This window comes from Metopolophium dirhodum, chromosome 1 (assembly GCF_019925205.1).
Source record: "Metopolophium dirhodum isolate CAU chromosome 1, ASM1992520v1, whole genome shotgun sequence".
NCBI lineage: Eukaryota > Metazoa > Arthropoda > Insecta > Hemiptera > Aphididae > Metopolophium > Metopolophium dirhodum.
The window spans coordinates 152818681-152830250 of NC_083560.1; the positions used below are offsets into that span (position 1 = coordinate 152818681).

General features: G+C 37.3%; 1 protein-coding gene across 1 annotated transcript; it reads right to left on the reverse strand.

Moving 5' to 3' along the window:
* Positions 1–384: 384 nt before the first annotated feature.
* LOC132937175 (putative nuclease HARBI1) lies at positions 385–1255 on the reverse strand. Its single transcript, XM_061004000.1, has 3 exons — positions 1159–1255; positions 779–917; positions 385–708 (listed from the first exon to the last, which is right to left on the reverse strand). The coding sequence occupies exons 2-3, from the start codon at positions 902–904 to the stop codon at positions 385–387; spliced, it is 450 nt and encodes a 149-aa protein (XP_060859983.1). The 5' UTR covers positions 905–917; positions 1159–1255.
* Positions 1256–11570: the final 10315 nt, after the last annotated feature.

Genomic DNA, 11570 nt, shown 5'->3' on the forward strand with positions numbered 1-11570 from the left:
AAATTAAGCAAATGTTTTATTTAAAATATACCAGCCCCTTTACAATTTTTTTAATTTGTATTACTTATCACTAATTGTATTTATTTTTTGCTAACCTGATATCGTAGTTCTGATTCACTTGTAGGATTTCCAAGTGGTGTCATCATATAATTTCTACAAGCGTAACCCCCATCTCCTACGAGCACGGAATTTCCAAATTCATTGTTTTCAAACTGTGCTCGTAATAATGAATTGTCAAAAATTGTTGAGTCGTGAACTGAACCAGGCCATCTATAAAAATGTGCATACAAAAATTTATATGCATACAAAAGATATGAAGGGTATTTATACTATTCAATAACTTTTCAGGTACCAACTCATTTTATAAATCAACTTCACTACTACTCATCTAGCTACAATATTTATAAATTGCATATGGCTACTACACACTGCCTGTACATTAATAGAAAAGAATCCTTTTCTATTTCGGAATTTCTCTCCGATGTCACTATTGGGTGACTGAATTTTTATGTGCGTGCAATCAATTGCACCAATAACTTTTGGAAAATTACGTGCTAACAAGAAATCATCTTGTGCTAAGTTGATTTCAGTTTGTGATCTTGGCATTTTTATATATTTAGGTTTTAGAAGTGCAATAGCTTCAGAAACTTTTTTAATGACACGGTAAACTGTGGATTTGTGGACATGTATATGATCACCTAAAACTGCCTAAAATATAAAGTGTATCATTACACAGAATTAATTTTAAATAAATATTAAATACATAATCGTGACAAACCTGAAAAGCACCTGTAGCATAATATCTCAGGGCTATTAGAAGCTGTAGTATTGGTGACAGTGACACATTTCGTAGTGTATTTTGAGTTATATTGTTGCTTATCATGTCAAGTAGATCCATGAACATAAGTTTTGACAATCTAATAAACACAGGAATATAATGTAGGTATATTTAACTACTATATTTTAATGCAACATATTATAAATTATAATATATTATTAACATATTATTAAGAAAAGAAAAATTGTCGTTAGGAGTCAATGATAGTTAGACTATGTTAATATATTTGTAGGGACAGTACCTAATTATATATGAAACGTTTTACTATAGGTACAAAGGTATTTATTTAATAAATAATAAAATATTTTGATATTAAGTACCTGAATCTTAGTTTAAAATTTACATCATCATAATCTGCCAGTGGATTAGACCTGTCTCGAAAAAATCGTGGTCTTGGTAGCAATTGTAAAACATTAATAATAAATAATCCATCATCACTAGATGAAGATGAAGCCGACGAATCCATTGATTATTAATTTTAAAAAGAAACAATGAAAAATGAAAATATTTAATTATTGAGTCAAAACAAATAATTAAATAAACAATTCAGTATCAAAATTGTCACCAATAACATTGATAACATTCGTATAATTAATCGATCTGTAAGTTACAGAACCAAAATCCGATCTGTATTTTACAGGTCCAGTAGTCTATAGTTTACAGAGCCGTTACCGCTATCGGGCGTTCAAGCAACACCCACTTTTATTTACAGAGCCGTTAGCGGTTAACAGTGCGATAACGGTTCGGTAAGTCACTACAAGACGTTTATGCAACCCGCCCTTAGTAGTCAGTTTAAGCGTCCGTGGGCGTGTCCTATCTAATCTTAATTTGTTATGCCCACGGACTAAGATATAATGGAATGGTAAACAAGTCGACCCCGCGTAACGTATCCCGCCATAGTCTTGGAACCGTTTTCATAATATTGGTAACCATGGGTCTAACATCATGTTGGTGCGTGGAACCAATTTCATGTTTCTCGTAGGTTCAGACTTCAGATCATAGGTAACCAATACCCCAATCAGCTGATCGAGTGTCGCTTCTATATTGTTCTATGATAATAGCAGGTACAAAAACCTTGGGTTGAGCGATATCGTATTTATTAGTTATAAGTTATAACTTCTGGTCTTTACGAATGAAAAATACTATCTACTTATAAACAGTAGCACAGTTACTTATGAAAAAACCAACAAACTTTGAGGCACTATATCTCGCTGATGGATTATCAAAAAATGAAAATTTTAACGTTATAATTCATAAAAAAAATTGTTTTATTATTTTATAACATTTTTATTATGGGTTGCTATTTGAAAATCAAAAGTTGATAATAGTTTGACCAATAAATATAAGGGTGAAAAAAATTAAAGTGTTATACAAATGTAGAAAAGTATGTAACTAAAATTTTTAGAAAAAAAAATTTGGTAAAAAGTCTACTTTCAGAAATAATGAGTGTTCTTCGATAAAAAAAATCACCCTGTAGACGTTATACTTAAATATAATTAATACTGTTTATATATAGTATATAACTATTATGCAAAATATTTTTTGTTTTAGATATTAATAAAATAACTAACATATAAATATTAAATACTTTGTATTGTAACGATTATCGTAATCGACATCGTACATTACTCCCTACGTTGAGCACGGCTAATATGCTGAGTGTTAGTAATGACAAATGTGTATATATATATGAAATATATATTATGCTGACGCCATCATTAGCTCACATCGTGTAAATAACCGACCTGGACTGGACGCCTGGCGGGAGTCAGTTATGATAGAGTCTACAGTGAGGTAGTCGATAGAATATAGTCGGCGGTTGATAGTTGGATGGTCAAGAATGAAGAGTCAAGGTCGGTGGTCGATAGTGGAACTCGAGGACTGACAACGACCTGAAGAGGACCTGCGGACGACCAGCTCAACCCACATTTGGACATCGGCACCCACGACACACCATGGCCCGATCGGTAGCCCGGAGTTATAATTTATAAGTATACTTTCAATGTTGTAACTTGTAGTAAATAATAATAATACATCAATAACAGATATATATATATATATATACATAACGTTGAGTACTTTGCTTCACATAAGGTAACCCTGATCCCTAGTAATAATATCACACACCGAGGTCGAGTCTCCGAGACCTCGTTAATAAAAACAGAACGACACCGGAACGGGTAAGAGCCCAGGTGAAGAGGAGACGTTACAGTATTTAACTACTAAATAACTTGTACATTTTCGAGAGTAAAACCTTGTATAACTCATTTAATATTGTACCTGGATATACCATATTTACTTTATACTACCCAAAACTGATATTTTTGATTATATAAAATAAATTTGTAACGTGCTCCAGTCAAGAGGATTGAAGGATGATGGAATAAATGTAAATCTCGAGTTTTTAGTATAATATGTTTGATTTATTTAACTTATTCAACTGTGACTGATTATAACAAAATTACTCTAAGTCCAAAAATAATGAATGAAGCTAGCGAGATTTGACAATAGTACTGATGACTGTTCCTAAGCTTGTCGGTTGCTCGTCTGATGAACGCTTGTCCATGAGCTCTCCTCGATGGGTCTGTCCCTGTCATTACTTATTCTGGATAACCGTATATGGTCATCTGTGGCCTCGCACGCGCTCGCACCCGGCACGAAGTTGAACATACATATATGCTATTATTGTACACGCGCGGTGCTTTATTCCATAACACTCACGATTTATATTGACATTTTATGCGAGTTATTTATATAAGTATTCATATATAGATTGACGCACGCCGTTCATGGTCGCGCGATCGTTATTCGTTTGTACTACTACACACGCAGCGCGGACGCTATTACTATTACTATTAATGTTACGCGGCGCGTACCATAATATACGACTACAGTACGCATCATGAAAACGTGCGGATGACCGCAGCGCGCCGTGTGTCGGTTTTTCAGTAAACCAGTGGGCCTCAATATTTGATCCATCACAGGTGCACGCCACTGGCGCGACGGGTACTATACGTTTTGAAAAAAACAACTAACCTGCACCTTGATGATTATTGTACACGCGCGGTGCTTTATTCCATAACACTCACGATTTATATGGACATTTTATGCGAGTAATTTATATAAGTAGTCATATATAGATTGACGCGCGCCGTTCATGGTCGTTATTCGCTGTACTACTACACACGCAGCGCGGACGCTATTACTATTACTAATGTACTACAGTACGCATCACGAAAACGTGCGGATGACCGCCGCGCGCCCAGTGGCAATTTCTCGTTGGTGGTGGCCAAACTGTTTCGCGCCAAATATAAAATTTAAAACTCGTATTTTTATATTAATAAATTATGTGTATGTATTTAATGATATTAAAGTCAACAAAAGACAGGGACATTTTTAAAGGTGCAGGTTAGTTGTTTTTTTCAAAACGTATAGTACCCGTCGCGCCAGTGGCTCGCACCTGTGATGGATCAAATATTGAGGCCCACTGGTTTACTGAAAAACCGACACACAGCGCGCTGCGGTCATCCGCACGTTTTCGTGATGCGTACTGTAACTAGTTTTATTATTAACGTAATTATTACGCGGCGCTTACTATATACGATTACTTTGATCTACACTTTGATCTACCGCCTAATAGGTTTTATTTTTATATAAATGGTTAAACAGTCACAGCTCGCTACAAATTAAATAAGTAAACTTACAAAAATCATTTTTTTGCTCATCGTTGTAATTACTGAAATCACTATTCAATTCCATTCACACTTCTTTCCAGGCATTCTTTGTTTCAATCATGTCTTTATATATATTATATGTTTTATCCCACAATACTGGGACGAACGTCTACAAGTGAGATTAATAAATCGACATCCATAATAATTGTTAGTATTGTATGTGCTCGTACAACATGCAGAATGCCAGAAAAAAAATGAATTGACTGTGCCGTGTGTACGTCCGTGTCGTGAATGTGTGAATGGCATCGTAATATGCAATGCATTAGGCCCAGTATGGTATGGTAGTCTGAAACGTTTGTAATCTAATGGTACAGGTTTCAAGTCGATCGCACAATTATTCGATTCTACATTAATTTTTGAAATCGAAATATGCATAACTGCCGGATGAATACACGGTGATCGGCCATCCTCCAGCCGTCTGTTACTGGACAACGATATTTAAGAGTGTTATACATGAAAATAGCAGGTATGGTAGTCGGGAACGTATGTAATCTAATGGTACAGGTTTCAAGTCGATCGCACAATTATTCGATTCTTAATTAGTTAATTCAGAATATTTTTGCACGGCATACGTGTGATTGCTCGGCGATCGGCCACACACCAGCCGTCCGATATTGGACAACGAGATTTTGGAGTGTTATACATGAAAATAGCAGGTATGGTAGTCGGGAACGTATGTAATCTAATGGTACAGGTTTCAAGTCGATCGCACAATTATTCGATTCTTAATTAATTTTTGAAATCGAAATAAGCATAACTGCCGGATGAATACACGGTGATCGGCCATCCTCCAGCCGTCTGTTACTGGCCAACGATATTTAAGAGTGTTATACATGAAAATAGCAAGTATAGTACTTGGGAACGTATGTATTCTAATGGTACAGGTTTCAAGTCGATCGCACAACTATTCACTATTTAATTAGTTAATTCAGAATATATTTGCACGGCATACTTGTGTAATATACTCGGTAGCTTGGTACCTACTATCGTAGTACTGATAGTAGATAAGTGGCTGCCAAGATATTATAGATGCAGGTCGCAGACACTTTGTTTGACGTTGAAGTCGTGGTTGATAATAAATAAAAGACAGTTGTTGTTTTATTGTGAATTTTATTATATTGTTGATAATTTTTCTAAGTCCAAAATATGCTCGTACAGAGTGGCGTGAAGGTGCTTGCACTAATGGGTGGTAGTACACGTCTGAAAACAGGCCGATTCGGGCTCCCTTTTATATGCAGTTCCCCGTATCCCTTGCCTATAGATACTGTATCTCGGCTCACGGATGTGATTGGTGTGAACATCGTTCCATCGTTCCAGCCCACGCATATTATGACTTCCAGTATAATTCTGTGTATTAAATTTGAAATAATCTTTTTAATATAATTTTAATATTTTTATAATGACTATCGTCGCGTACAGCGTACAGCGTTGTAATCAAAATAATCATATAGTATATATTTTTATATTTGAACATCTGTCGTATACAGAGCAAATTATGGTTCAGTGAGTTCCTAATATCTACCGTCTCTTACCCAAGACATTAAAATGTAATATACAGAAAGAACCCTTAACTTCGTTTCTATTATCCGATTTATGCCGAATTACAGTATCTAAATTATAGTATAGTAGAATTATGTACCTGTGTAATTTGTTTTATTGTTAAGTAGTAACTTGCTTACTACATCTCCCCCTTTAAAAGTTGATTTTTATCGTCTAAATGAGAAAAATTAACTCAAACTTCCTCCATTAGTTAAAGCACTTTCCTATGATTACAAATTTTACATATATCAATTATTACATTACATTCAATTATTACATGTTTACATTTTATGTTTTACATTAAATACATCATTATAATTATATGGTACATTTCACCATATTAATTATTATTGACAGAATACAGATTATAATTCACAATATTACAGTATATATTTTGCTTATTATCTAGGTTAGTATCTTATGTGATTAACAATATATTCTTTTTTTTTGTGTTTTTGTTTACATCAATAATCTTATCTTAGTGTTAATATAATACGTGTAATAATATTTTAATATAACATGAATTCTTAAAATCTATTACAATATATTTTTTTTTTTTGTGCAATATATTTATATGATAAAATAGTGGTGTTTACTATATTTTTATTTTCCATTAGCATGTTAATTATATTTTAAATAAGTTAGATTAGTATATTCTTATTCCATCACCATGTTAATTACGCCAATATATGCTAATATGTTCCTAACTTCCTTTTTTTCTTTTCATTCATTCTACGTTTACGTTTGCTTCTATATATATATTTTCTATTAATCGCTATATCATTATATTTTATGTCTAGTTAATATTACTATCCCTATACTGTAATTAGATTATATCTTTTTACTACAGGCCCAGACCAACAATAAACTATTGTATTCAAGTTTTATTACATGATCAAGACTAGTATTAAATCGATTCTATTCTATTCTATTTTCGTAATGATTTCATCTTGCTAATTGAACCCATGTCGCCAGAGTGTGCTGCAAATCAAAGCATCCTCCCGCGACACTGGCTAAACTAATAAGATTTTGTAATTTCTTATTGTGATTTATTATGGCCATTTGGTCCCTTGGTGATCCCGTTAAAAAAATCTGCTATTCACACGATTTTTCCAACCAATCACCAAACGATCAAATTCCAACATTTTCCCTTAAGTGGTCAAACCGTTCGGTGCATAATAGTGCACCATTTGTCAGTCTCCAATAAAAATAGACAAAAATAAGCCCCTATTATTTACCGCCCGATTCCTAATGTTATTTCTTTCTCTTTTTTTTCTGAAATTAATGCATTTAAAATTACTATTTGTGGTATTATATTAGTTAATTATTAATATCTAGCGTTACTTTTTTTTTCTATATATATTGACTTTAGTGTGTTAATTAAGCTATTTTGTTATTTGCTATAATAAAAGTTATGAATTCGCAAAAATTATATTTTACAACGTGGTGCTAGGTACGTGGTATTGTCTATATAGGTTGGAATTGTTTCACCAAATTTTGGTACCCATATTCCTTAACCATTCTGTTGAATATGCATTTGGTAAATCTCACATCCGTCTTTGGGTCGTGAGCGTATGTTATTTTATGTTTTTGTGTACATACGCCGCTATGTGCTTCCGTTAGATTCAACAGCCTACCGTTTTTCTGGATTCTACCTACATTAAATTCGAAAATTCTCTCAGTTATTTTTCCCCTGAATTTTTCTAATATCATGTAGAAGTCCTCATCGAAATTCAGATCATAGCATCTAATGTTTAGTACTTCTATATGTTCTAACCCTAATCTACTTAGGATATTCCTATCGTATGATCCCCCAAACAATACCACTACATTTATCTTATCTCCACGCAAAATATAATTTTTTATGGATTCTGGTGTTATTTAAGTTATTTAATTGTGAATTCAGACTTTTGTTAAGTTGCGCTAAGCAGGTCGTCTCCACTTCCTTTTTGTTGTGAAAAATCCACCTTATCGATTTCTCTGCCAACTGTGTTTCACGAACAGTCATAATTCTTATCTGTTCGTGGAGTGGCAAGAGAAGCGGCTTCCCCTCGAGCTTACGAATTTTACACTTGTTTAAGCTGTTCGAGATTGCTCCTGATATTAGCACAATGTCTGTTCTCCTCATATTGGTGAATTCGAAATCCATGACAACGAACTTGACTTCCCTTCTAATTTAAAGTCGATAATATATTTAATGTCATTATTAACTTACAATTAATGTGTTTTATTCTATTTTACTATTTCTAACTACTTGTGTAAATATTTTCTATAAAGTTTCTAATACTTTCTACATATATATATTCTAATTATATAACAACCTAACCTAACCTAACCATATATATTCTAATAAAATATTATTTCATAGGTTATTTTATTTGAGGTGGTACATCCTCCCCTCCGAGTGTATTTTGTTCGTCTACCTTATTAAACTTTTGTTCAACTTTGATATCATCCGTACAGAGTTTACTTCTACCTAATCGTACCATTTCATATTGCGGACGTCGCAACGAAGTAAGCCTACATTTATACGTTATGTATATAAAAATGATTAACATGACCGAGAATACTATCAAGCACAATGTTAAATAAAATAAATAGTTACGCGTATCGCTTACTTCTAACTGTCCTGATTGTGTTAATATTTCATTGTCGATTTGTTGTTGCACCTTATCTAACGATTGTGCTATTTCGTGTATTTTTTCGAGTTTATGTGAATCTTGGTTAACCATTATCTTAGGTAGGTTCATACTCTTTATTCTATCGGATACTTTAAATGATATTTTTCCCTGTCCTACTTCGGGTATAAAGTTAAGATAGTGTTTTGATTTTATTTCTTGTGTCGGATTTAAAATGATATCGTTTCCGTACGCTCTGCATTTTGAGCTTAACCAAATTAATCCTTGCTTCCGTATTTTCGTAATGTATGGTTCCGAGTTTTCCCTACACGCAATAGTCAATGTTTCACCCTTTGTTGTGTATATCCAGGTGTTTGCATGTTTTAATTTATAAAATATGTCTTTCGATAATACTAGGACTCCCGTCTCGCATGTTTCTGGCAAGACATCCGGATTTTTGAATAAAGCTATCTCACATGGATTTTTGTTGTTCGAGTGAACGACTGGTGAAAATTCTGGACATATTGTGAATATTTCTGTTTCCGTACAATGTAAAAGCTGAGTTTCTGTGAACGTGGTGTATTGTTCCCTATTCTTTGTAATCGCTACATATTGGAATTCTGGTTTTAAAACAATACTATGATTTTTATTCTTTATTCCGTTTATCATTTTTACAAAAATAAAACAATAACAATATAAAGGTTGGAGGTACGGACTTAGCGCGCGTTACGTCGAGTCGTCGGAATCGGAGAGCCGAGACGTTAGGCAGCTCGAGTCGAGTCGAGAGCGAAAAAAGTAGTGACAAGCGAGGCGAGTGAAAACGAATTCGAGCCCGTAACGGCGAAAAAGTCGGCGTACGAGGCGGGAGACAGAGTTGCGGCGGCGCGTCGTAGCGCGGGCAAAGACAATACAAAAAACAAAAGATATATAATTCAAAGTTAGGCACAAAGAGAAAACGGACGCGCTAGCGTAAGTGGTGATAACGCGTCGTAATCACCACATTACTCCCTCACGTTGGGAAAAAAACGGACTCGTTTTTTTGGGGGGCGTTCGATCGACCGCGCGGCGTACGTATGGTCGGCGGTTGGATCTTCACGTGCGATGAATGCTGGCTTGAGTCGGTCGATGGAAATCCACGTCGTTGATCGATGGCGTTGTACCTTGTATGTTTTTTCACGGCGTTCCAAAACTGCAAACGGGCCCTCGTATCGTGGCTGGAGCGGCGGCTGGACGGCGTCGATTCGGAGGAAAACGTGACTGACCTGGCTCAGATCGTTCGGTACGAACGTAGCGCGTCGTGTGCTGTGGTTGGTACCTGGAGTGAAACGTAACTCAGCCATGTAGTTGCGGAGCGTCGCTACCAGTTCGGGCGGTGGAGGTTCCGCGGGTGCAGCGTGAAAAATTTCTCCGGGAAGTCGAAGTGTCGCGCCGTAGACCAACTCGGCCGGAGTGTGTTCGAAACCGGCTTTCACAGTGTTGCGTAGTGCAAGGAGGACGATCGGCAACTTCGTTGACCACTGCGTTGATTCGTGTGCAGTGAGCGCGGACTTAAGCGTTCGGTGAAAACGTTCGACCAAACCATTCGAATGAGGGTGATAAGGTGAAGTCCTCGAGTGTTGAATACCGAATGTTGAAAAAAGAGAGTGGCATAGGTCGGACTCGAACTGTCTTCCCTGGTCGGTGGTGATGGTGTCGGGAACGCCGAATCGTGCGATCCAATTCACGGTCAGCGACTGTGCGACTGCGTGAGCTGACATATTTTCGAGTGGCCAGGCTTCTGGCCAGCGAGTGAATCGGTCGATGACGGTGAGCAGGTATTTGAAATTGTTAGACGGCGTTAGAGGTCCGACGAGGTCGACATGAATGTGTCCAAAACGTCGTTCGGGCGGTGCGAAAGGCGTGATCGGGGAAACGGTGTGTTTATGTACCTTAGTTCGTTGACACGGTTCGCAGCACCGGGTCCATCGTGTGATGTCTTTGTGCATGTCCGGCCAGCAATATCGAGATCTGATCAGACGTAGCGTGGAGCGGTTTCCGCCGTGCGCTAAACCATGTAGCGCGTTAAAAACTCGAAGGCGGTGTACGGACGGTACGAACAAACGCGCGTTGCCGGTCGTATAATCCGCGTAGATTACGCCGTCGACTGATACGCGCGGTTGCAAACGTAGTGAGCTCGTCGTGATACCACTGATAAGCTGTTGCAGCTGCGGGTCGGCGGCTTGATCAACGGCCCACTGTTGCATCGTCGGCGGGTCAGCTGTTTCGGCGATCTCGATCCGTGATAGCGCGTCTGGCACAATGTTATCAGTGCCTTGAATGTGTACGACGTCGTGTATGTGCTGCGACAGGAACGAAATTTGACGCACTTGCCGGTCGATCGTTTTTTCGGACTTGAGCGTGAACATGTACGTAAGCGGCTTGTGATCCGTACGTAACGTTGTTTTGCGTCCCTCGATCATGTGGATGAAGTGACGTGTGCCCAAAAAGGCAGCGAGCAGTTCCCGGTCGTACGTACTGTATTTCTGTTCGGTGGGTGAGAGCTTTTTTGAGAAAAAACCGAGGGGCTGCCACTGGTTGTTGACGTGTTGTTCAAGAACGGCGCCCACTGCCACGTTAGATGCGTCGGTGTTGAGACGTAGGGGGGCGTTCTGTTCAAGATGCGCGAGTTTCGCGGTGTCGGCGAGGGCTTGACGACACGTATTGAACGCGGCTTGGGTGTCGTCGGTCCATCGCAAAGGTCCGTCGCGACTTTTGATTTGCGACGCGAGGCTATACAGGGGGGCTTGTATTTCGGCGGCGTTCGGGATGAATCGGAGGTAAAAATTTATCGAACCCAAAAAT

Bases quoted from the DNA above. Each gene is read 5' to 3' on its own strand.
- LOC132937175 (XM_061004000.1), bottom strand. From the start codon at position 904: ATGTTCATGGATCTACTTGACATGATAAGCAACAATATAACTCAAAAT. The intron at 709-778 runs GTTTGTCACGAT...TTTATATTTTAG, and splicing joins ATGCTACAGGTGCTTTTCAG to GCAGTTTTAGGTGATCATAT.